Source organism: Balaenoptera borealis, assembly GCF_965194805.1.
Source record: "Balaenoptera borealis genome assembly, chromosome: 17".
Classification (NCBI taxonomy): domain Eukaryota; kingdom Metazoa; phylum Chordata; class Mammalia; order Artiodactyla; family Balaenopteridae; genus Balaenoptera; species Balaenoptera borealis.
In genome coordinates this window covers 34,968,059-34,995,148 of record NC_138876.1, presented here as the reverse complement: position 1 = coordinate 34,995,148, position 27,090 = coordinate 34,968,059, and the positions used below count along the sequence as shown (strand labels likewise).

General features: G+C 43.8%; 1 protein-coding gene across 3 annotated transcripts in view; it reads right to left on the bottom strand.

Moving 5' to 3' along the window:
* Nucleotides 1–3,843: 3,843 nt before the first annotated feature.
* LOC309615140 (uncharacterized protein) overlaps nt 3,844–27,090 on the bottom strand; it is a gene marked incomplete at its 5' end in the record, with an annotated part of 62,400 nt that continues 39,153 nt past the window's right edge. The window contains 4 exons of one of the 3 annotated variants that reach the window (XM_082364504.1): nt 3,844–13,088; nt 13,437–13,561; nt 15,119–15,578; nt 15,634–16,219. In XM_082364504.1, coding sequence (XP_082220630.1) covers nt 16,024–16,219 — 196 coding nt within the window. In that variant the 3' untranslated portion in view covers nt 3,844–13,088; nt 13,437–13,561; nt 15,119–15,578; nt 15,634–16,023. Of the gene's footprint in view, nt 13,562–15,118; nt 15,579–15,609; nt 16,220–27,090 lie in introns of all 3 variants that reach the window. The other 2 variants (XM_082364505.1, XM_082364506.1) reach the window with 2 other exon arrangements.

Genomic DNA, 27,090 nt, shown 5'->3' with positions numbered 1-27,090 from the left:
GAGTTATTTGTAGTGAGGTGGATGGATCTAGAGTCTGTCATACAAAGTGAAGTAAGTCAGAAAGAGAAAAAGAAATACTGTATGCTAACACATGTATATGGAATCTAAAAAAAAAAAAAAAATGGTTCTGAAGAACCTAGGGGCAGGACAAGAATAAAGACGCAGATGTAGAGAATGGACTTGAGGACACAGGGAGGCAGAAGGGGAAAGTGGGACGAAATGAGAGAGTGGCATGGACATATATACACTACCAAATGTAAAATAGATAGCTAGTGGAAAGCAGCCCCATAGTACAGGGAGATCAGCTCGGTGCTTTGTGACCATCTAGAGGGGTGGAATAGGGAGGGTGGGAGGGAGACACAAGAGGGAGGAGCTATGGGGATATATGTATATGTATAGCTGATTCAGTTTTTTGTAAAGCAGAAAATAACACACCATTGTAAAGCAATTATACGTCAATAAATATGTTAAAAACAAAAACAACAAAAAAAGTTAAACACAGATTTACCATAGGACTCAGCAATTTCACTCCCAGTAGTCTGGCCAAGAAAGATGAAAACATATGTTCACACAGACATACAGTTCATAGCAGCAGTATTCATAACAGCCCCAAATAGGAAACAATTCAAGTGTCCACTTTACTGGTGAGTAAAGTGTGGTATAGCCATTCAGTAGAATGTTATTCAGCAGTAAAAAGGAGCAAACTACTGATACATGCCACAGTGTGGATGGTCCTCAAAAACAGTTTGCTAAGTGAAGTGAGCCAGACACAAATTTACATAAAATTTCTAGGAAATATAAAGCTATGGCAGAAAGCAGATCAGTGGTTTCCTGGGACAGGGGATGAAACCAGGAACTACAAATGGGCACATGAAAATGTGGGGAGGTGGGTGATGGAAATGTTCTAAAATTGGATTTTCAGCAACTCTGTAAATTTACTAGATGTCCCTAAATCGGACTTCCCTGGTGGCGCAGTGGTTAAGAATCCTCCTGCCAATGCAAGGGACACGGTCCGGGAAGATCCCACATGCTGCGGAGCAACTAAGCCCGTGCACCGCAACTACTGAGCCTGCACTCTAGAGCCCATCTGCCACAACTACTGAGCCCGTGTGCTGCAACTACTGAAGCCCACGCGCCTAGAGCCCGTGCTCCGCAACAAGAGAAGCCACCCCAATGAGAAGCATGCACACTGCAAGGAAGAGTGGCCCCTGCTCGTTGCAACTAGAGAAAGCCTGCGCACAGCAACGAAGACCCAACGCAGTCAAAAATAAATAAATAAATAAATTTTTTTTAAACTTAAAAAAAAAAGTCCCCAAATCATACACTAAAATGGGTTAATTTAATGGTATATGAATTATACATCAACATAATACTTTAAAAACTGTTATGAAGATTGTGTAGCAACATGAACACATCGTATGATACCTTATGGAAACACAAACAAGCTAATGCAAAATACAGAAGTAGTTAAAATACAAAATAGGTTAATGATTACAACCATGGATGGATGAGAATAAAGATGAAGAAACTGGAACAATTAAGGTGCCATATTAGCAAAATGGGGAATTGTTTTCTGTCTTTTAACAAAATGTTCTTTAATCATTTTTTGTTATATTAGAAAAGATAAAAAGCTGAGACAGACTGTTCTGTGTTTGGTCTTTTAGCTTTGCAGGGGGTGTGGGAGGAGATAATAACACCTGCTAGCTTTCCAGTTCTTTTCTTCTGCTTTGCTAGAGAGCTTTACAGACATTAGCTCATTAATCCTCAACAATCCACCACGCAGGCAGGGAATAATATTACCTCCCCCACGTTGCTTATTCTGGCTCATTTAAAGGTATAATTGTTTTGAATTTATAATGAGGGATTTATGTGAGGCAAGTGATAATCGTATTTTTATATGTTATAAATCTCCACAGATGTACACACCAGAACAAATGGATTACGTTTTAACTACCTCTTCGGAACTAGGTTATTTCTTCTCCACTCTCATTGTCCTCTTATCCATTCTGAGCTAAAGCTGAGGTGTCACGTTACCTTAGCTTCCAAACAAAAAAAAACTAGGCCTGCTAAATGCTTCTGGTGGGTGAAAATGGGAATTTCTCTTTTTGCGCCTATATCCTTACCTTATCCAGACAGTAGAAATGAATGTCCAGGCACCAGCTTATCCAGCTGATTAATGGCATCTCACTTTGTTTTGGTTAGGACTTAACTTTCTCTCCATCACAGACAGGTCAGGTTCCATGTTACAGAACAAATGACTCCTAAATAACAAATCCTGAAGAATGTCCTTGTCACCCACGAATTCCACTGTGTGTGCTGTCCCCTTGCCTAAGATGCCCTGTCCCACCTTATTTATCAAGTGACCTTCCCTGGTCTTTTCAGGACTGGTATACTTGATAACCCCCCTTTTCTCCTTTACTTCTCTTTAAGTACCCCCCCCCACCTCCATATGGTAAAGCCTTCCCTCTCTTGTGCTCTTATGGGGATGTACAGACCTTTATTTTTGTCCTTAGCTTGTATTGTAAAGTATATTTGTCTATGTGCTTGTCTCCCTCTATTAGATTGTGAATTTACTGAAAAAGAGTTAATAGCATAATCATCTTTGAATCCCAGCACACGATGATGGTGATGATGATGACATCAATGATGTTGAAGACAGTTGTATTAGTCAGTTAGGGCTGCTATAATAAATACCACAGACTGGGGGGCTTAAACAACAGAAATTTATTTCCCTGCAATTGAGAGGCTAGAAGTCCAAGATCAAGATGTCAGCAGGGTTAATTTCATTCTGGGGCCTGTCTCCTTGGCTTGTAGATGGTTATGTTCTCCCTGTGTCTTCACATGGTCTCCCCTCTCTGTGTGTCTGTGTCTTCATCACCTCTTCTTTTTTTCTTTTTTAATTTTAATTTTTTCTTTTTTGGCTGCATTGGGTCTTTGTTACTGAGTGCAGGCTTTCTCTAGTTGCAGCGAGCGGGGGCTACTCTTTGTTGCAGTGTGTGGGCTTCTCATTGCGGTGGCTTCTCTTGTTGCAGAGCACGGGCTCTAAACACGTGGGCTTCAGTAGTTGCATCATGCGGGCTCAGTAGTTGTGGCAACATGGGCCCTAGAGCGTGTGGGCTTCAGTAGTTGTGACACACTCATCACCTCTTCTTACAAGGACACTGGTCATATTGGATCAGGACCCACTCATATGGCTTCATTGTTACCTTAATCACCTCTTTAAAGGGCCTATCTCCAATTACAGTCATATTCTGACATACTGAGGGTTGAGACTTCAACATATAAATTTGGGGGGGGACACAATTCAGTCCATAACAACGGTAATGAAGAGGATGACAACAGTTACAATTTATTGAATGCTTACTGTATTCTGGGTACTTGACTTTCTACCTGATATCTCTTTTAATTGTCAAAAACCCTATAATTATGCTATAATTATGATATATTGTCATTCCTGGCTTATAGAAAAAGGAGCCAAGACTTATGGAGATTAAGTCAATTATCCAAGGTCATAGAGCTAACGTGCAGTGGAAATAGGATTCAATCCCAAATTATTTTGCCTCCAGAACTACACTCTTCATCATCATGCTCTGCTACCTGGTACAAAATAGGTGTGCAGTGCATTTCTGAAGAAAAAATGACAAGGTAAATGAATGAAAAAATGATTAATATGGACAAGTGACATTTCAATTAAGTTGTACCATAGACCATATCATAGTTTCAAGGAAACTTACAAAAATTACACATAGATGATTATCCCAAAGGTAACTTTATTCTTGTCTTCTAATGCCAGATTTTGATAAGGATTCTATCGAATTTAAAATCTAGCATTTTTTTGCTTAAAAAAATAAAAATTGAAGTCATACAATCAAAGAACTTCAGAGATGGCAGAAGTTTCACAAAATACCAGTTCAAATTCTGTCTTTTCCAAATGAGGAAATAGAGGCTCAGTAAGATTAGCTGACTTGCCGTTATTTTATTAGACTGATAACACATTATTAATTATGCACTATTTTTCTCATTATTTATCGTCACTGGGCTCCTAGGTGTGGCGTAATCAAATTACATTTTCCTTTTCCCCAGGATCATTCCAGAGTAGTTGGGGTTAGACCTGGGAGGAGGCAATAGGAGGGGTCAAATCAGCAATCTTTCAAAGCCACCTTCCAAATTCCTTTTGTCCACTTGCCTTTTCTTCCACTGCAATTCATCCAAACTAAAGGAAGGGGGCTTTTGCATTCATACACTGGCTGGGAGGCATATTCCCTAACCATCGCTAATGAAAGGAAAAGCAGAGTCCTGCAAAGTTCCCAGGAAGATTGAGCATGTGTATGGACCGGTGCTAGGGAACCGACTGGAGCTCAAGGCCACGCTGCTCCTGACAGCGTCTGGGTCTGGCAACAGAATCTTGGAAGACCACAGATCATTAGAGAGGAACTCAGAGCCTATTTAGTCCAACTTCTTCAGATGAGGAAATGAGGTTGTAGGAGGTGAGTGACTAACCCAGGACAGATCAGCCAATTAAGGATAGTGTTGGAACCAATCAGCCCCTTCCAGGGGTGAACTGGGCAGAGCATAAAGTTTCACTCACATTTAGCACCCTCCTTATAACTGAGCAGGATTTTCCAAAATGTGGTCTGCATGCCAGGGATGTTTTCACACGATGTTTTTAGTTATTTTTTTTTTAAATGGACCAACACTTTTTTTCTCTTAATAGCTATGTACTTTTTCAATTAATATTAGAAAAAAAATGAGCCCATAACGTTATGAATTCACAGGCAAAACTGATTTTGAAGACTTTGACAATTTTATTCAAAAAATATTCTACTTAGATAAAAAGGTGAGTTGACTTTAAGACAAAAAAGTCAGTGAGTAATATTACAGCTGGCATGATAATATAGCAAAAGCTGTGAGGTAGTGTGCAAGTTGTTATAGTGTGGGACACACTGAACTAAGATAATTCTCTTTTTATCGATGCATTAACTGATGTGTGGAGAGGAGATGGGATCTGCTCGTGAATAGGACAAAAATATTTTTACTTATAGTTGAGGGATCTAGCCTTGCCCTACCCTTACAAGCAAGAACTAGGACTGCTCATTTATGTTTGACAGGTCATGAGGGTTGCCATCAAATAGAGGTTTTTTTCCCCCTTTAGATAAATATTATAAATATAAATACATTGTGAGAACAGCCGTTGTCTTGAACTTTGATGGATACACTCATATGGTTAGTGATGAAATGATGAACCAGAAAAGATCTCGATGCACATGTTCTCAGGGTAATCTGTCACTTACCAGATCCCGGGCTTTTGACTGAAAATTGGCAGATCGGACAGCCGCCAGTCTGTACTTGTCTTCTATAGCTGCTGCTCTGACATGTTTACTGCAAACAAATGCATTTTGTTTTTATAGGGTGAGTAATATCCTGAAAGGGCAACTTAGGTTTCTTATTGCCCAATTTAAGCTGGTCCCAGATATCTTTAACCTTTAAGTAATTCCTTTCTTTATTTAAAATACCTCATTAAATCCTCAAAATTCACAACATTCAGTAATGAATTAAGGTAAGGCTTTCTGTAGAGTTGTTTTGTGATCGTTTCTGTTGTTCACGAAGTTCCCACCTCAAAGATTTGTATCTGGAGCATTTGTAATCAATCAGCAAAGCCTTAACCCCAGTTCAGAGGAGGACCAATCATTAATCCTCAGATCTGAAGTGCATGGGCCCAAAACTCTGGGCTCAGAATCCCCTTCTTAACACAGTCCCCAGAGGCTCTTGAGTAATCTATTAAACCTCCTCCTCCTGCAGAGAGACTCGCGCTAATGTTTTCTTGGAGACGCTATTCAAAGGAGTATCCCAAAACAAATTGGAAAGATGCAAGTCCAGTCCTGGGGTCGGATCTCACAGGCATGTGAATGGCATGAAAGACTACAGCAAACCACAGGGCAATCCCTGGGTTGGTCTTCAAAACTTCACAGGGGACATTATTTCCAAGGCATTTCTAGAATGTTTCACTCTCCCTTGTGTTAAATATGGCTTAAGACATTTTCCTGGTCTAAGAAACACATCCTTCTTACCGCCGAACCTCCCTTTAGTCAGAGGTTATGAGAATATAGTAGCTAAGAACTTATAAGTTTTCAAACTGAATACAAGTTGACTATTAGAGTCTCACAAGATAAATACAGCTCCAAGCCTGGGAGAGATCTTACGTGCCTGGTACGTAGCTGGCACTCAACAGAATCACTGGGGTGGAGACCTCACCCAGCTCAGCACTCTCATTCTACCTGATTTTCTGACTCTCTCTACTCTTTTTCTTTCTTCCTTCCTTCCTTTCTTTCTTTTTTCTTCTTTCTTTCTTTCTTTGCTTTCTTCCTTCCTTCCTTCCTTCCTTCCTTTCTTTCTTTCTTCCTTCCTTCCTTCCTTCCTTCCTTCCTTCCTTCCTTCCTTTCTTTCTTTCTTTCTTTCTTTCTTTCTTTCTTTCTTTCTTTCTTTTTCTTTCTCTCTCTCTCTCTCTCCCTCCCTCCTTTCCTTCCTTTCTTTCTTTTTCTTCAATTTTTAACTTTTTATTGGAGTATCGTTGATTTACAATGTTGTGTTAGTTTCTGCTGTACAGCAAAGTGAATCAGTTATACATATACATATATCCACTCTTTTTTAGATTATTTTCCTGTATATAGCACTGAGTAGAGTTCCCTGTTTATACAGTAGGTCCTTATTAGTTATCTATTTTATATATAGTAGTACGTATATGTCGATCCCAATCTCCCAATTTATCCTTCCCTACCCCTTTCCCCCTGGTAACTGTAAGTTTGTTTTTTACATCTGTGACTCTATTTCTGTTTGGTAAATAAGTTCATTTGTACCATTTTTTTAGGTTCCACCTATAAGTGATATCATATGATATTTGTCTTTCTCTGTCTGACTTACTTCACTCAATATGACAATCTTTAGGTCCATCCATGTTGCTGCAAGTGGTATTTCATTCTTTTTTTATGGCTGAGTAATATTCCATTGTATATATGCACCACATCTTCTTTATCCATTCCTCTGTCAATGGACATTCAGGTTGCTTCCATATCCTGGCTATTGTAAATAGTGCTGCAATGAACATTGGGGTGCACGTATTTTTTTGAATTATGGTTTTCTCTGGATATATGCCCAGGAGTGGGATTGCTGGATCATATGGTAGCTTTATTTTTAGTTTTTTAAGGAACCTCCATACTGTTCTCCATAATGTTTGTACCAATTTACATTCCCATCAAACGTGTAGGAGGGTACTCTTTTCTCCACACCCTCTCCAGAATTTACTATCTGTAGATTTTTTGATGATGTCTATTCTGACCAGTGTGAGGTGATACCTCCTTGTAGTATTGATTTGCATTTTTCTAATAATTAGTGATGTTGAGCATCTTTTCATGTGCCTCTTGGCCATCCGTATGTCTTCTTTTTTTTTGACCTTGCCACACAGCACGTGGGATCTTAGTTCCCTGACCAGGGATCGAACCCATGCCCCCTTCAGTGGAAGCGTGGAGTCTTAACCACTGGACTGCCAGGGAAGTCCCTGTATGTCTCTTTGGAGAAATGTCTATTTAGATCTTCTAATCAAAGTATAGTTGATTTATAATATTGTGTTAGTTTCAGGTATAGTTTCAGGTATACTGATTCAGGTTGGGGGTTTTTTGTTTTTTGTTTTCTGTTTTTTTGCAGATTATATTCCACTATAGGTTATTACAAGATATTGGGTATAATTCCCTGTGCAAGTACATCCTTGTTGCTTATCTATTTTATGTATAGTAGTGTGTATCTGTTAATCCCCTACTCCTAATTTGTCCCTCCTTCTCCCTCCCTTTTGATAACAATAAGTTTGTTTTCTATGTCTGTGAGTCTGCTTCTGTTTTGTATATAGATTCATTTGTATTATTTTTTTAGATTCTGTGTATAAGTGATATCATATGGTATTTGTCTTTCCCTGTCTGACTTATTTCACTAAGCATAATAGTCTCTAGGTCCATCCATGTTGCTCTGTACTCATTTTCTAGTATCACTCTAGATATTCTGAGACCCAAAGTGGAAGCAGCAGTTCTTGTCTGGTTTCTGGTCTTGGTTGGCTTTCCTCCCACTCCAACCTACAGCTCCCACCTTGGCTCTCATTCCTACCCAGCTCTTTCATACAACTCCCTTTTCTTCTTATTGTCACCTTCCTATTCCCATGGTCTGAGGTCCTCCTTTCACCTCTCCTTCAAATGGAAACCAGAACCTTTCAGTTGAAACATTTTAGTGTTAACTCAAGAATTTTACACAACACCCTGGAAGACCCAGTTGCTTCAAGTCAACATTCAGAGGGGAAATTTCCATGTTCTCACAGGAGATCTTCTTCAAGGGAAAACCACATCCTAAAGAATTTGGGTTGGAGATACAACCCTTGGAGATTCTCCATAAGGACTGGAAGAAAATGGTGAGAAAATATACTTTGAAGGAGACATTTAATCTATAAGGAGGTATCTTGTATTTTGGTAACATCACAGGTAAAATGTCTCCTACCAGATTTTGCTAGTTTCCTGACCTGTCCCCATCTCCTGCTGAGTGGGCAACAAACCAGGTAAGGCTGTTCCTCCACACTCATTTGACTGCACCTGGTGAGGGCACAGGTCTGAGGGATGGTCCATTGGTAGCCCATGACATAGCCTGGCTCAATGGCTAAGCCAGTCAAATTCTTCTCTCAGGATTTAGGTAAAGATGCCCAGAAGGAAGTTAGTTATGGTTGCTGAACCTGGAAGATCATGCATATTTGGGGACTGAATGGTCAGAAATAGCCAGCTGGCAAGGAAGATAAAGGAGGTAATATACAGAGCAAGACTTTGCTGTGAGGGGGAGAGTTGGAAATGTGAAAAAAGCATATCACAGAGCTGCCTGGATTCCTGCCTTTCCTGAGGCTGGGTTTTTTGGCTCTTCCAGGATTCCCATGTATACATGTCCTTTCAATAAACCCCATTATTTCTGGAACAACTTGAATGAGTCTCTGTTCCTTAGTAAGACAAAACCATGGCGGAAGCACTGAGTGAGTTAGTCGTTACGGACACTAACCTGGGTGACCATCAGAGCCCCCTCGAGGGCAGGTTGGTTAGTGACCCTGCTCAGTGTTGGCTTGGACATCAGCCCAGGGGATGCACCCAGCCATGTTCAGCCCTCATACCAAGACTCTTACCTCTGCCATTTTGCTTGAAAGGATCTGCACATCCTTAAATCTCTCTCATATAGAATCATAGACTCTCAGCGTGGGAAAGAAATGAGGCCATCATGTCCAACCACCCTCGCCATGGTTGAATCACCCCTGTAAATTCCTGGCCAGTGATTTTCAAGTCTAGACTTCAGTACTTACAGGGACAGAAAATTATTATTATTTTTTTAATTTTTAAAATTTATGTTTGGCTGTGTTGGGTCTTCATTGCTACGGCGAATGGGGGCTACTCTTCATTGCGGTGCGTGGGCTTCTCTTGTTGCAAAGCACGGGCTCTAGGCACATGGGCTTCAGTAGTTGTATCACGCGGGCTCAGTAGTTGCAGCACGTGGACCCTAGAGTGCACAGGCTTCAGTAGTTGTGGTGCGTGGGCTCAGTAGTTGTGGCTCGCAGGCTCTAGAGCACAGGCTCAGTAGTTGTGGCACACGGGTTTAGTTTCTCCGCAGCATGTGGGATCTTCCCAGACCAGGGATCAAACCTGTGTTCCCTGCATTGGCAGGCTGATTCTTTTTTTTTTTTTTTTAATAATTATTCATTTATTTTTGGCTGTGTTGGGTCTTCGTTTCTGTGTGAGGGCTTTCTCCAGTTGCGGCAAGTGGGGACCACTCTTCATCACGGTGCGTTGGTCTCTCACTATCGTGGCCTCTCTTGTTGCGGAGCATAGGCTCCAGATGCGCAGGCTCAGTAGTTGTGGCTCACGGGCCTAGTTGCTCCGCGGCATGTGGGATCTTCCCAGACCAGGGCTCGAACCCGTGTCCCCTGCATTGGCAGGCAGATTCTCAACCACTGCGCCACCAGGGAAGCCCCAGCAGGCGGATTCTTAACCACTGTGCCACCAGGGAAATCCCAGACAGAAAATTATAATCAAATCATTTCCATAGCTACCATTTATTGAATACCTACTATGTGCTAAGCACTATGCTAACTACTTCACATTCATTCTCTCTTAATTTTTCTGAAAACAGAAAATTTATGTTTTCAAGGAGAAATAGAAGGTAACCAGCATTTATTGAGCACCTACTATATGTCTTTCTCTTCACATATGCTATCTCATGTTATATTCTAAAACCTACTGGGATTATTTTCAAATGAAGGAACTGGGGCTCAGAGAGGTCAAATTGTTTCCCACAATCATAGCCATGAATCTAGTTAATGGTTGTGTCAGAACTTTTTGCTCACAGTAGAAAAGCATTCCTATTAAGCAAAAATAGAATTTACTGGGGAAACATAGGAAACTCACAAAATTGAGAGAAAGTTGAAGAACAGGACCAGGGATGATAATAATTCTATTCTTCGAGGGCAAACAGCATCATAAGGAATTTAGATTGGAGATATAATCCTTGGAGAGTCTCTTTAAAGGCTGGGAAAATAGTGGGGAAATTGAGCTTGAAGGAGATGTTTAATATATAAGAATGTATCTTGTATTTTGGTCAGTGCACTGCTCAGGGAAGAGTCAGCTCCAGCCATTTTCCACCCTCATGTTACTCAGTTCAAGATAGAGTGTCCTGGGAAAAAGAATCTGACTGGGCCAACTTGGGTCACATGTTCAACTCTTGATGAGAGGTGAATAGTACAACTTGATGAATTGTCCCACCAAGACTGTTCGCAATGGGGAAATGTTATTTCCCCTGAGAAAATCAGGCCATTGCTTTCAGAATAAAGAGGAACGGACTCTGGAAAACAAAAACAACAAATGCTTACTGCAGTGATGGAACTGGCATTCCAACAGTCTTTCCACTGCTTTCCAGTTGAAGGGATAACAAATTCATCTTTATATGGGATCAAAATCTGTTTTCTTCCAACTTCCTCTTATTGGTCCTGGTTTTCCAATTTAGAGCTACACAGCACCATCATATTCGGACAGCTGTTCAATTTTTTGAAGGCAATTAGCATACTCCCCCCCACCAATCCCCCAGTCCTAGTTTCCTCAACTCCTGGCTATAAATATTTCTGGTTCCTTAAACTTTTCTTCACATGACATTATCTGAGTATCTTTCTAGCCTGGTTGTTCTTTTTAAAACATGCTTCAGATTGTTTATTTTCTTAAAGCACAGCGATCAGAGGAACCCAAAATGTCACTTCTGATACGATTTGTTCAAAGCAGGGTAGAGCATCTCAGAATCACAAAATCTTAAAGACTGAATGGAAATTTGCTTCCACCTCCTGCCTAATGCAGGCTCTAGTGCCTGATGGGTCTATTCTGCATCTTAGCATTGCCATTTGTTAGCTGCATTTATGTTTCACGAGCAGGCTTCCTTCACTGTTACCTGTAATCATAACACATACTTATGGCCACTGTAATTATTAAATGACAGAATGCATGTAGAATAAGTGGCACAGTGCCTGGCCCATAGCAGGCCCTCAGTACACTTATTACTATTGCCATTTGTCATTATTATTACTCTATGCTAATAATAATAATAATAAGTGGCCATTCAGCCTTTCCATGGTCACTGAAAGTGGGTCACTGCCAGAGAAGCCATATCTATCCTTCAGAGTTTACTCAAAGGCACATGAGGAATGGCTTGGTCAAAGAGCACAGAGTTCAGGATTTATACACACTATCAGAAGGAAATAAGAACAACCTTGCAGGAAAATGTGTAGTGCTACAGGGTAAGGAAACCCCTTTGAAGTACTTCCCTTTGAGTAGGTAAAGTGCAAGCTAACTTTGCTTTATTTTTTTCAGGATTCGCAGGAAGCAGTCCTTATGTCTGAATCTGTGATGATCAAGTTCAATTATCAAGAGGTAAAAACCAATATGCAAATATTAGTTATTGATAAGATACTTAGTAATCGGAGTGGCTTCTCACACCCACAGTAAGCTCTTTCAAACTTGAATTTACTGCTCCCACACAAATTAGGCAAATAAAACAAAGCAGGCCTGGAGTATACATGTAGTATACGGCCTAGAAAATAGCCATTGTCCTTTGCTGCACTGAGACGCTGCTACTGAGGGTTTCTCAGCACAGCTGGGTCATGGCAGAGGTGAAGATCATGGTCTCTGGTATGGCAATCAGTGGTATCAGAGACAATGGCAGACTTTAAAGTATGTGTACTACTAAGAGGCCGTCTAGAGATAGTCAAGAGAACTGGTATTGGAGTCAGAAACAGTACAGATCTTCCTTCACTTACTATGGGTTACATCCCAGTAAACCCACTGTAAGGTGAAAATAATGCAAATCGAAAATGCATTTAACACACTAACCTACCGATCATCACAGCTCAGCCTTGCCTGCCTTGAACATGCTCAGAACACTTACATGAGCCTACAGTTGGGCAAAATCATCTAACATAAAGTCTATTTCATACTAAAGTGTTGAATATCTTATATAATTTATTGAACATTGTACTAAAAGTGAAAAACAATGGTTGTCTGGGTACAGAATGGTTGTCAGTGTATCAGCTGTTGACCCTTTGTTGATTGCGTGGCTCACTGGGAACCTCAGCTCAAGGCCACTACCCAGCATCACCAGGGAGTATCGCACCACACATTGCGAGCCCAGGGAAAGATCAAAATGTTTCTACTGAGTGAGTATTGCTTTTTCACCATCATGAAGTAAAAAAATCAAACGCTGAACCATTGTAAGTCAGGAAACGTCTGTAATCAGACTCTACTGAGTCCAATTTGTCTGTGAAGGACCAGCTCTAAGTGTTCATCATGGTCTTGTGAATCCCTGGCACCGTGCCTGTCTCAGAACAGGAGTTCAAACCTGTGAATGAATGAATGAAGTGCCTGGGTTCAGATCCTAGCTCTGCCACTGAACAACGATATCATCTTCGGCAAAAGCTCTGGAACTTCTCTGTGCCTCCGTCTCCTTGTCTGTAAAATGGAGAGCATGGTAATACCTGTCTCAGGATTCTGTGGCGATGAAATGAGAAAATGTAGCCAGCACATAGTAAGAGCTCAATAACCGTAAGTTGTTAATGTTCTGACTTTTCGTTATTATTATTATTACTGACTTTTGATCAATTCTGGTAAAAGGTCTGTACACAATAACCTTCACATTTACACAAATACTTAAAGAGTTAAATCGCCACATTAGCAGCTGTTTTACCACCAGCAATAGTCAACAGTGCGACAGCTAAGTTTTTGTTTGCTTGTTTGTTTCTGCCAATTGAACTTTAAGATCTTCTGCTTCCCTATAATTAACTCTTTGAACTGGCAAGGAGCTTTCAGGGTAATCACCAGCTGCCCATTCTTGCTCACCTCTTCCACCACACTCCCAAGGGCCTCAGTGATGGTATCCTGGGACTCTGCCTTGGGACTTCAGAGCACACAGAGCAATGGGAAGCACCGATCATTCATTGGGAGGGATGTAAATAATTTCTGCACTGAAGAGAGACAATGTGAAAGAAAGGGAGCTTTTATTTTTTTAGAAAACTACCTTGGTAAAACAAAACAAAACAAAACAAAACATCATGGGAATTCCCTGGCAGTCCACTTCCACTGCTGGGGGCCCAGATTCGATCCCTGGTTGGGGAACTAAGATCCCGAAAGCTGAGTGACGCAGCCAAAAAGGAAAAAAAATAGAAAACCAACTTGGTAAATTTTTTTAAAAATTAATTACTTGGAAATTTTCAGAGTTTTGAGTTTGTTTGAGCAACGTTCCCTATAACATCGCAATTCTCAGGTCCCAATCTCCCTTGGCTTGGTTTTCCCCCTTCTCATCAGTGATGAATATGATACAGGAAGTTGAAGTGATACTACCCAAAATCCCTCTGAGTCAAAAAGAAGTCACGTTATGTATGTGGGTCTGCGTCCAGGTAGATGCTCCATTATACTGTATATTACGTATGTGATATTGTCCTAATCTCCTTCTATTATTTTAAACACCAAATTACTTTCTTTAATTACATTTATCGAAACAGTATTTTTAACTTTCCAAAGATATACAGATTACGTATTGAGGAAAAAACCCTGGAACTTTGCTTTTCCGAGTGTCTTCTGCAGCTGTATTAAGAGAACCAGCAAACATTTCTAGACCGTCTCACTTAAGCCAGACACTACCATTCAAGGAGCCTATCTTTCCCTCTCAATAATATTATGATCTCTTTAAAAAGAAAAGGGAGAAAAAAGATGGGGGGAGGTGGACATGACTTTTCAATTCTATTATCTTTGGCATTTTGCACCAGTCTGGGGTTTCTCAAGTCTGGAGACAAGAAGAACATATTCATTTTAGACATTAACAACAACAACAACAGAAGTTCTGAATGCCTTTGCAGTTTCTTCCTTGAGCTGTCTAGAGGGAACTATTTATTTTGCTTCTTTACCTTGCAAACAGCTAACGGCTCCCAGCCAGGGCTCAACCCAACCCTTTTGTACCCTGCAGTCATCTCTGTGTCTTTAAAAGAAAAGCGATTCTCTGGAATGCTGTGCGTGCACATGCCTGTCGGACTCAGCAGGCCCCACCTGCTGAGCAGGTAAACCAGATCCTCCGACCCGCCTCTGCAGCCACATTCCAGCCAGGCAAGCTCCTACTCTCTAATTGTTACCTGTCAAACAGGTCAACCAGGCACTTGGGTCTGGTCCAAACACGCGCATGTTCCCACGAAACCCTAAACCTGCAAACCTTTGACCTTTCTATAGTTCCCAAGTTCCCTTGATTATTTTAACCAGGGCTGATTTAAATCCAAACGATGACTTTTTAACAGGCACACAGGTTCTTTTTTCTCCCTCACCATGGATGGTAAAGCTGATCACACACTGTTTGGGGTTTCTGGACTAGAGCACCGTGGTAATTCAAGATGACCAGAGGCATAGGTCAGAGTAGTTAGGGCTCCTGAAATAAAATCCACGAGTCCTAAATCACTCATAGGAACTGCAGGCTGTCCACCCTGACCAAATGGAGACTGAATTCCCTTGGGTGGATAAAAACAGAGGTGACTTACAGGTGAAGATTCCCTTCCTCTCCTTTCTGGCACTGGCTTGACAGCGGAGACTGTGTCCTATGGGCTCAGCCCCAAACCTAAGACAGGTAAGACCTTGAGCAAGTCATGTGACCCGTGTGGGCCTCAGCAGTCCCTCTCTAGTAAAGAGAAGTGGGAGACTACACAGGCTGTAAGCCTCTTCCAGCACCGTTTCTATTTTCTTTCCTTTCATTGATGTCACTCAAGGTAGGGGGATCATGTCACAGGAATGCTGATATCCTTCACCCTTGATATCTGGGGCTGGGTGGGGGGCTTGAGCACTGCTGGAGGGACCCTGGAGGAGCTGACAGCCCCTTTTGACTAGCTGACCAGGTCTAGAGACTTCCCTCAAGTATGGAAAAACCCTGGGCTTCCCCTCTTAGGACATCTGGATAGAATACAGAATGTCCATCTTCACCTCAGTTTCCCCTCTGTATCCCACCTGGTGGGTTCAACAGACTATCCATCTTCACCTCAGTTTCCCCTCTGTATCCCACCCGGTGGGTTCAAGCATTTTTGTTGGGAGATGTGATGATTTTTGTTGTTCTGGTAGCACAGACTACCCTTTTATTCTACTGATAATGAATTCAGAATCAAAACTACCAGGCTCACTGAATCCAGCCACTTCATTTTACAGATAAAGAGCCTCATGGAGGGGGTTAAGTTGCCGTACGTCGTGCAAGGAGTCAGGCTTCTCGCTCGAGGGACCGTGGGAGTTCGTGAACACTGTGGCTGGCAAAATCGTTGCCAGAGAAGTGACATCGGAAGATGTTCCCAAGACTGCTCCAATGAAGGAATTTCGAAACCGAGCTCTGGAGCAGGTTTCCGAGATGGGCGGTGCCGTCAGGCCAGTTTGCTGGTGGGTTTCTCCACCTGAGCTGGACAGGTTATTCTACAAAGAGCTCGGGATCGCTGTGTGCAGAGCAGGAACTGGCGCTTCCTGCTCGTTCATCCAGCTCAGACTTGTCCGCCAGAGCCGAACCGGTGGGGCTGGCTCCCAGGAGAGAAACTTCCTCGAGGCTCGAGGACGATGGAGTCGGGCAGTGTGCAGGCCTGTTTAGTATCCTTCTCACCAGCTGCTCGCTGTAGGGAGAGCAAAGTGTGCAGTGCATGGACTCACGGAGGGGAAATTCAACCAGAAGCCTCCCTGGCTTGTTCTCTGGGGTACCATTAACCCACGGGGGCTGCCCTATGCTGTGGGGGTCATAACCCCCCCCCCCACCAAGGGGCTGGATGTCCTGAAGGGGCCTTCAGAGGTCAAACTGGATGAACAGGCACTTCCTCCTGTGAAGCCATCCGGGAACATGGAGATCGCGATGTGGTTGCCGTAAAATAAATCTTAAGCGGTATTTACACCACATACCTGATTAGAATTATTTTCTCATTACCAATCACAAAATCTTTCACAAATAATAAATTGTTTAGCTATCAGCTTCTATTCAACCCAAAGGTCCTAATTTGTATGCTCTTCCCCTGGTTCACTCCACCACGTATTGGCTGTGGAACACTGAGCAAGTCACATTGGCTTTCCGAACCTCAGTTTCCTCATCTGCAAAATGGGAACACTTGTCCTATTTTCCTAATAGAACCACTGTGTGGAATAAATGAGATAAAGTTCTGTGCCTGGTATGGGGCCTCACACATAATATACATTTAACATCAGCTATTTGTATGGCCGTGGTTGATAAAAAGCTTAGTAAAATAGTGACCCACATGGTCCGGTTTCAGAATGGTATTCTGACGATCAAAAAGTAACTGCAGAATAACTCAGAGTTCTTTACTCATTTTCTCCAACACTGTCGGGGAAGGGGGTTATGTTCCTCATGGAGCCCTTAAATTCTAGGCTCCTTCTCCTGCCACTCCTCACACGTCTCACTGCCTCGACTTGCCATTTGTTGGTAAAGGATCAGGGGTTTTAAATAGAGTTTAGCATCAAGGAATCCAAAGCAAGTTTGGAACAGGCACTCTGAAGGAGAGGGTACTTTTGGATTATGGCTTGGGGTTTTTCCACCATGGTCCTCCTCTGTTGACTCAGCTCATTCAAATGACCGCATGGCAGTAGCTATGTTGGGTGACTGTCCCTCTCCAACCCTTTCTTGAGGCCACCATACTGATTACAAAGCAGTGTTTCAAAGAAAGAAGAGTCTAAAGACTGAGAGAATCCACTAGCAAGCGAATTAACTCCCAAATCCTCAAGTGTTGACAGCTCTCTTTAAAGTCCTGGCTTTTCTAAAAGAGGAATGGCCCCAGGGCTACCCCAAGTACACTCCACAGGGCCTGCCCCCAGCAGAAGCAACCTGGCCTCTGAGGATGGATGGGGATGGAGAGGTTGAGAGAGGTTTGCTGGACATTCGCCCTAGGGGTTGATAAGGAAGTAAATCAGTCAAGGTCTTGCAAGGAACAGATGGCGTCCTCAACAAACAGTTGTTGAATCCTTGCTGACTAAACCCAGGATGTCCAATGAATCACCAAATCCTGTCAGTTCTACCTCCTAAATCTCTCTCAAATCCATTGACCGCTCCACATCCTCCTGGCTTTGTCTCCCATTTAGAGCACTAAGGTTTTGCATTTGAATTAATGAAGCAGCCTCCTAACTGGTCTGCTAAGAATGGTTTATGTGGCCTTTGATTTCTCTCTCCAGCCTTGCTCCTGGCCTTGCCTCCTCTTTGCTCCAGGGCACACGTTCCCTCGGCCTGGAACACCCTCTCTGCCCAGCCCCCAAGCCTTCAGGTATCTGCTTAAACATCCATTTCTACAGCAACAACTACATTCTACCACCACCCGTCTGTAGCCCCCCCACCAGGCTCTAAGCAGCGCGGTGACAGGCACGCCTTCCATACTGGTCACTACGGCAGACTGTTCAACATGTTGTTCAATGTGTGTGTTTTCATTTAATCTGCATGACTGCCCTAGAGCACGTGTGTGACCATGCCCACTCGACAGATGAAGAAACTGAGGTTTCGAAACATGAAATAACTCGCCCACGGTCACCCAGCTAGGACAGAGGCAGTCTATGTGTTAATCCAGGCCTACGCTTTTAACTTCTACCAGAAGCTGCCGCAGGAATACTCAGTTCACTCCATAATTAAACAAGTCAGGGGGCAAATAGTTAATGAGGTTCTGAGTCAGTAGTGAAGGGAATCAAAAGGTTCTGGCTCCCCTCAAATTCAAATTCAAGCAAACCTGTGACCTCTCAGAGGAAGGTGTGGGCCCCCCTGGGGGCAGCAGCTGTCTGAGGCGCCCTAGAGGAGCCATTTTTACTCTCATATGTATTGAAAAGACTCTTTTAAGGCCACATTCTGAAAAACCTTTTTATAATGGTTGAAAAAGAAGTTTGAATGCAGATGCACGTTTTTGCTTTTAGTTTAGACACTAGCAGTTAGCAAGTTTTATGAAAGAATGAGGTCTTGAAGGGCAGTCCTCCAAATGCAAAAATGTAGAGGGTGGCTGGAGTGGCCTTAGGGAAGAGGCAGAGCCCGAGGGAGGGAGGGTGACAGTGGAAGAGCTCTGGGCAGTGTATAGAGGATGCAGGAATGCTAATAGCCCAGAGCTCCCGACCTCAGAGGAGAGACACTAAATTTGGTGCAAAAGAAACAAAGCAGTCCCAGACTAGTGACGGTTAGAGACATAGCAGAGGGAGCTTGGATGGGGGGTGTTTGGGAAAGGACCCGGGAAAGGAGTATGAACCAAAGGCTTCCTAAGGTCTCACCCAGGTACCCCTGAGAGGTCTTCAGGATTAAATGTCTGAGTTAGAGCCGCAAAGGACAGGAGGACATCAACTGATCTGGCTTCCCGCCCTTGAAGAGAATGAGAGTCAACAGTATTTAGCCAAGGGCTTTGGTTAGAAATAAGTATGAACAGAAGCGGATAGCTTCAGACTCTAAGCGCAAAGGGAGCCGCACCCAGTTGCTCTGGCTCCTTTCCATCCCACCTCTATTTTGTCCTCCTGCAGGACCTCTCGTTTCTGCTCAAGAGAGGAGAGCATTCAAGACCCTCAGAGATGAATAAGATTATTGATTAGAAACGTACAGAATGTAGCCGGATTTGCTAAACAAATGGTGAGAGAAAAGAACATTTTTCTTAAACTAGCCATCCTAAGTCCTTTCCGAGACAAGGTAAGGTACAAAACGATGCAATAAAATAAAACTTAATATTGAAAGTAAAAAGAGAAGATGGTGATGGTGTTTATAAAAATTCCTTGAGTATAAGCATATAGAACTAAAATCAACCAAGTCATCAGTAGCACCCATTGGGTTAGCGAAAGAAAAAAATCACGTCAGAAGGGGAAACATTCTTTACAGAAAAAACGAAGATCTGCAGATCAGTTTGTGCTTTAAGAGTGAGCACCATATAAGAACGTGCAGGCCATATCCCCAAGTGGAAGGTATTGCTCCTGTTTATGGAAGCAATACGTCTAAACTTGAATGTCAGCAAACTATGTGAATCAATTAGCGGCTGAATGAAGCAATTGAAATGCATCCAACTTCCTACCTGGTAAAGGTAATAATGTTTCATAATAATGAATGATAATAACCTGTGATGGTATGTGAACACTGGCTGAAAAACCAGTGTCAAAGGGAAGTGTTTTTTTTTTTAAATGAACACATACATGCACACATATTCACACGCACACACACACACAAGGGTTGGTGCTATTCCATGACTACAACAGGAAGTCCCTCCATGGAAAACGTAATAGGACCAAAGACCCATCTGTGTCCAAGGCCAATCAATGCTGACTCTGATGGGAGCTTTGGAGAGAAAGGAACCATATCATGGAGTAATTAGCTAAAGCTGGCTATAGAGAAACTCTAGTCTAACTTATCTAGGGAAGAGGAAAGGAAACGTTACACTCTCTGGGTTTTTGTTAATGCATTTATAGAATATATTAAGAAAGTACAATTTTTATGCTAGCAAAATTTCAAAGGGATTTTGTAAATTCATGCAGAAAGAAACATCCCACCGGTCTATTGTGTGTCCTTGAACTTGCCAAGGGCTTTCTGAGATAGAGGAAATAGAAGAGACCGTCACTTCCCTCCAGTTTTCATCTAATTGGGTAGACAAAACAAATGCATGTTAAAGTCTAGGTTGTCTAGAACATTGGGTAAGTGAAGGAAGTTTGTGGGGTTTGATGACCTGGGAACACAGAGCGTCAGAGAGCCGAAGAGCATGTGCTCTGGGACTAGCCAGGAGAGTCCCATAAAGTAAGTGAATCTAAAGATATTACTTGGACTTGACATGTCGCAGTTCTGACCAGGATGCCCAAATAAATCATCACAAGGATACATGCTGCGTATCTCCAGGGCTTATTACACAGTAGGGCTTACTACGTGCAAAGTACTTTATGTGTGTCATCCCACTTAATTCTCATACCACCACCAAAAGGCAGGCCCTAACGCCATCCCTGTTTTTCAGATGGGGAAACTGAGGCACAGAGAGGATAATCACCTTGCCCTAAGTGACAGAACTAGTAAGTGGCCTGCAACATGAACCACTGCCTCTACTAGCTAGACAGTAAATGCTAATAAATATTGAGGCTTCTGGTCAAGCAGAAAAACTGTCACAAATTTTAGGTTTAATCTTAATGCTTCTGCTAAAGTAACAACTGCTTTAAAATGTAGAAGTTTGGTTTGGAAATCTCATGGGTATCAGTGCATCACACAACATAGCTATTGTACAAAGGATGTTCAGTGAACTCCTACCACTCAGGATATTTGCTAATTAAGTGTTGAAGTCTTCTCTAAACATTCCATTCAGCTTATAATGTTGATTATAACAAGCAGAGTTTTGGCAAAATTTCATTCTTTCCCAAACCAGAACATCTGATTCTGCCTAGTTTTGTCAGCAGAGGTTACGTTTAACACATACAACCTGATTTCTTGAAGCAGACTTAGTCTTTGCCCCTTTTGAACCTGTAAGAGGTTCAGCTAAGATCCACAGGATTGGAAGTCTTACCCAATGACATTTTGGAACAAGCCAAGAAATGGTTAAATTTCACTGAGATTTCATTTGAGGTGATCCAGTAGTCCCTGCTGGAGACCACCTCCTCTACTAAAATCCAGCTTGACAGAGTATAGGGATTAAATGACACTGAGATCCCAAGATTCCCAGCTCTTTCTGTGGCATTAAGGGTGTATTAGATTGTTTTCTTATAGCCACTTACACATATGTTTGGGCATCATTATTAAAGTCAATGTATTACGAATCACTTGGATTTTTCTTTTCGGTATGTATTGATGTAAAAGTATCCATCATGTAAAAACATATAAGCAATGAGATCTAAAGTATATAGCTAATAGATCAGAGAGGATACTTATCCCAGATAAATTCTCACGCAGGTGCACAAGGAGACATTCACAAGGATGGCTCTTGTAGTGCGGTGGTGCTGAGGAGTTGGGAGCAATATGGGTGAATATCGCTGGGGGTGTGGATGGGGAAAATGGTAGAAGCGCAGACTGGCAACCTCTACAGCAGCTAGGAACACAGACAGGATGTACCCAAAGCAACAGGGATGGAGTGAAAAATTACCAACCAGGATGAGTCTAGAGCACAATACATTTACATAAAGTAAAAGTGCAGGCGTAAAAACCAGTGAAACACATGTTTACAAGAATTCATATACACACAGGTAAATATTGTATATACATCAAGTATATTAGGATGGTTGTCTGTGGTAGGGGGAAGACACTTGGACGAGAGTGCCTTGCATGGACTAATGAAGACAATGCACTTGAACTGATGGATATGACAAACTCAGCTCTGCATCTGAGGTCCAAAAACTAGCAAAGAAAGACATTTAACCCAACAACGTCTTCATCTTGGGTGCTCAGTCCTGTGGCTCCTGAACCAGGTGTCTTCACAGTGAGGTTAATGATTGCCGGGTGGGTTTCTTAAGCTCCTTGGATGCGCTTGGCTACTCCTTAGGCCAGAGGCTCTCAACCTTGGCTGCGCCTGAAAGACAGCTGGGGCAAAGTAAAAAAATCCCACTGCTGCGTCCCACCCCGGAGATTCTGTTTAAGTGGCCTGTGGTGAGGCCCAGGCATCAGTATTTTTCCAGAGCTCCCCAGGTGATTTTAATGGGCATCCAGGATGGAGAACCATTGCTTTAGGCTTTTGCATTTTTTTCTAGTTGCAAATGTTGCATTCTTTGGCATTTGAAAAAAGACCATGAAATCGGATTATTTTCCCCTTACCAAACATAAATTCACTAATTAACAGAGAGCACAAAGGATAACATAATTCATTTATTCGTTTGATCATACAATTAAAACTTTCAGCTGGGCCTCTATGTGTTTAGGGTGGGCACTGCATAATTCTAGGGGATATGTTCACGGTGTAGCTTATGCAAATGGAGCCCCTTGGAGCTGATCAGAGCACAACCTGCTCTGGGTACGAGCAGCCTGTTCCAGTGCCCACTGCATGCCATGTGCTGGGCTGCATCTTGGCCACACTGGTGAATGAGCTGATGTCATCACTGCCCTTGTGGAACATCTATCCTGCAGGGAAGGCGGTCACACACGTGGTTTCCATGAAGTGTGGCTGTGCTAGGGTTGGAGGGGCGCTTCCGGAGCTCAGGTCAGGGCCCCTCACTCAGTCTAAGGGTCAAGGAGGGCTTGCCGGAAGAAATGGAATTTGAGCCCATTGAACGTAGGGAGGTCTGGGGGTGTGGGAGAAGGATGGTGCTGTTCACCCAGAAGAAACATCCCAGAAAGGGCAGGGAGATTCTACCGTGCTCATAACATAACAAAGGAGCTGAAAGAAACTCAGAGGGAGTGAGTATGATGGGCAGGGTTAAGAAATGGGGACTTCAAAGGAAGGCAAGGTCCAGTTACAAGGGGTGTTGTGGGCCAAGTTAAGAAGTCTGGACTTTATGACAGGGGCAACGGGGAATGAGCTCATCAAATATGAGACTTAGAGCATTCTGGCAACAAGTGGAGCTGAGGCTGCAGGGAGCATGAAGGACCAGTTATGGGACTACTGTGCCGATGCGGGTGAGTGATGGAGGAGGTTGGTTGAGAGTAGTGGCCTCGGGCTGAAGGGAACTGGACGTGTATGAAAGATGTCTGGGAAAGACAGAATATAGAGAGTGCCTGAGGGTGGGAAGGTGCTAGACAGAGCAGGTGCCACTCACTGAGTTTAGGCACAGAGAATAGGGGTAGGGAAGATGATGGCTCTGCTTTGAACATGTTGGTTTTGGGAGACTAGTCTTACAGGGACCAGTCTTCCTGGGAAATAGGCTCTGAGACACAGTTTGGTGAGCAGGATATTTTTTTTAGCTGTGCTTTTGAGGGTTACACCAACAGAGAAGAGGGGAAGAAAACAGGCATGGGCAGAGAGAAAAGCTGAGATGCAGGGCCCTCCTAATGATGGCCATGGCTGTGGCAGATTATACTCTCCAAAGATGGCCACACCAACTTGTGTCCCATTCTATTACAGTGTGACACTGATGTTCCTCCATGGAGAGGTGGGGTCTACACTCCACACTCTTGAACCTGGGTGGCCTTCTGTAACTGTTCAACCAGAGTGATGCTACATGACTTCTGCAGCTAGGTCACAAAAGGCAATACGGCTTCTTCCTGGCTTATTCTCTTGCAATATGCATTTTAGGAGCCCTGAGTCAACAAGTAAGAAGTCTGGTTCCCCTGGTGCCTTCGTGCTGGAGAGAGCATATGGAGAGACCACGTAGAGAAAGAGATGCCCAGGAAGCCCAGTGGTTCCGACCCCCGGCACTGTGAGTGTGCCCAGTGCACATGCCAGACACGTGCAAGAGGGAGTGAGCTTTGGAATGCATCCAGGTCCAACCTCCAAGCCACCCCAGCGGACACTGAGTGTGGCAGAGACGAACAACCTCCTTGCTCATTCCCCCACCCAGAGCCCGGCCCACGCTGCAGATTCATGAGCAAAGTAAACGTCATTGTTTTAAGCCATTACATTTTGGGGTGGTTTGTTACGCAGCAGTAGGTAAATGGCACATCAGTTCACCCCTCCAGGAGTTCTAGAGCTCGGATGGCCTTCAGAGCTACTCCAAATGGGGCCAAGAGGGCTGAGCCTTTATATTCCTGCTCTGATCAGTGATTGGATGCAGGCTGCCCCAAGAAGCCCAAGAGGTGACATGGTCTTGGACAAGGAGGTCCTCTCCAGCTGAGGCCATCCTGGAAGGGGCTGACAGCTGAAGGCTGGACGCAGACAGCACTCCCTGCAGCTGGAGCAGAAAGTCCTTCCCTGAAGGGAGAAATGGGTGGCGCATTGTATGACTCCTACAGCAAAAGAGACAGCAAGCCGACTCCATACTGCAGAGTTGGCTATTCCAGTCTGGAGCTTGGAAAGGCATGGTATTGGAGAATATTAACCTATGATGCAGTGTCCCATCCTGCGGCGTGAGAGCCAGAAACAGCCAGCATCGAGTCATCTGAATACAGCCCCTTCCCCAGAGCTGAATCTGCGGTCTGAGTTATCACCAGGCTCCCTCAGCCCATCCTCACGCCCACTAACATCAAAAGTCTCTGCGTAGGGCTTCCCTGGTGGCTCAGTGGTTAAGAATCCGCCTGCCAATGCAGGAGACATGGGTTTGAGCCCTGGTCCCAGAAGATCCCACCTGCTGCGGAGCAACTAAGCCCGTGTGCCACAACTACTGAGCCTGCGCTCTAGAGCCCGTGTGCCACAACTACTGAAGCCCGCGCGCCTAGAGCCCGTGCTCCGCAACAAAGACAAGCCACCTCAATGAGAAGCCCGCGCACCACAATGAAGAGTGGCCCCCACGCGCCGCAACTAGAGAAAGCCTGCGTGCAGCAATGAAGACCCAACGCAGCCAAAAATAAATAAATTAAATAAATAAATTTATATATAAAAAAAAAGTCTCTGCATAAGGACGCTATCAAAGCCACGGCACAGTACATGGGGTGCCCCAGGGAGACTCCTTAGGATGAAATGAGAACCCTGGAACACACCACCATCTGGGAGAAACAGACTGCAAAGGAGATGGGCTGGGGACGAGTCAGGAGCACAAGGGGTTTCCAGGGGGAGCGGACGCAGATTGAGTCCAAGTAGGGTGAGAACGCCGAGTGCCCCCGATTTGGCTCTAGCCGGTGTGGTCAGGGCGGCTGTGAATTACAGGGCACAGCCCTGGTGATGGTTATCCTGAGCTGCTTCTCGGCTGGGGCTCCTGGAGCAGAGGAAGGAACTAGACCTAGGAAGCACCCCGGAGGACCGGATGGGGCTGCCTTGGGGTGGGGCCTCGGTTCAGAGCAAAAAGAAAGGGACTGATGAAACAAAGGCAGCACAAAGTAAGATAGGATGACGTACATGAGTGAGAAGCTAAAAGGAGGGGAAACTACCTACCAGGGACACTTGGGACTAGCCGAAGGAGCAAAAGCCAGAAAAATGTTTATTAAACAAGAACCCCTCCAGGTTTACACACTCACACAAGGCAACCCAGCGCAGGTGCTCAGAGAGTCACTTTCGAAGCCAGGAGAGCAAAGGAGTTTGGAATCAACAGACTTATGTTCCGTTCCCAGCACCGCAGAGGAGTTATCTCCTTGGAAAGCCATTTTAGTTTTCTAAGCAACCATTTCCTTATCTGTAAAATGAGATAATAATGCCTCACTTGCTACTTTGTTGCCAGGACTATAGCTTGTTCATTCATTCATTCAGTGAGCATCTTCTCAGCATTGCCACGTGCCAGGTACAATGCAAGACACAACCCTTCCCCTCCTGGAGATAAACATTAAGTAGATTATAACATTAATGGCATCCCTACCATTGTTAGAAGGGAGAAGAAAGACTAAGTATGTTAGATGTCAAACATGTAATGTCTGGGACATAGTAGGTGCTGAAGAAATGATATTTACAACCCTCCTCACCACTGGGAAGATAGTTAAAGAGACCATGTTCAGCAAAATTGTGAAAAGAGATATTTTACATTCAGTACCTGCAGCTTCCCTCTTTCTGCTATTTTCCTCTCTTGTGGAAGTGTGGTATTTCATGTTTTTCATATCAAAGTTAGTACTTAATTGGCATTAAATAGCTCCAGGAAGAAGTGAGCAGAAAGGGGGCAGAGAGGGCATTGTTTCAGGGTCTTCAAAGCTGCTCTTTGGGGCAACAATCTCAGAGAACACGGGTAGTCGACACTGTCACTCATACTGCCACCTCACTCTTGAATTTCTTACACATAAAAACAAAGGTTTTTAAAGCATTTTCTCCTCCGGCATTCATTTATTAGAAGCAGCACAAAGGTGCTTTCTTGTGATGGTAATCTGTGTAGCATCTTGCCGCCTCTTTTGTTTTTAAAAAATTTTTGGAGCAACATTGACACAAAGCTGATTCATTTAGAAGTAAATTTACCAGTATGCACGGGGAGTGAGTAGGAAAGGCATTTTACAATCTGTCAGTCAAAGGAGTCACCGGTAACAACCCCTGCCGGGACAGCGTGTTCACATCAAGTATGGGATGTGACACTCTCCATGCCTCCTGACACGGACTTGCAACACAGCCAAGGACATGGAGACTCAGAGCAGTTTACCAGCTCACCCAAAGGCCCGACTGTGGCTGGACCCAGGCCGCACGTTTCCCAAAGCTCAGTCCACCACCCCAAGCTGTTTCCACAAGAGGAAGAAGCCAGCATGGGGCCCAGATGCTGGGGGAGACCTGGGAGGGGTCAGCCCCGGGCTCCCGCCTTTCACCCCAACCACTGCTCGCGCAGCAGCCCCCAGGCCCACACACACAGGCTTTGGGTCAGGGACCAGGGTCCAGGCTCAGAGGGAAAGGGGGAGACAGCTGGGCAGCAGCTGCAGGGAGCGTGGGCCTGGGAAAATGCAGTAGGGGCTTAGCCTGGAAGGAAACGCGGGCAGGTTAGTACAGCTGCAGCAGTTTTGTCAGAAGTACGCAGTGCAGGTGAGAGAGAGAGACTGAGAGAGACTGAGAGCGTGTGTGTGTGTGTGTGTGTGTGTGTGTGTGTG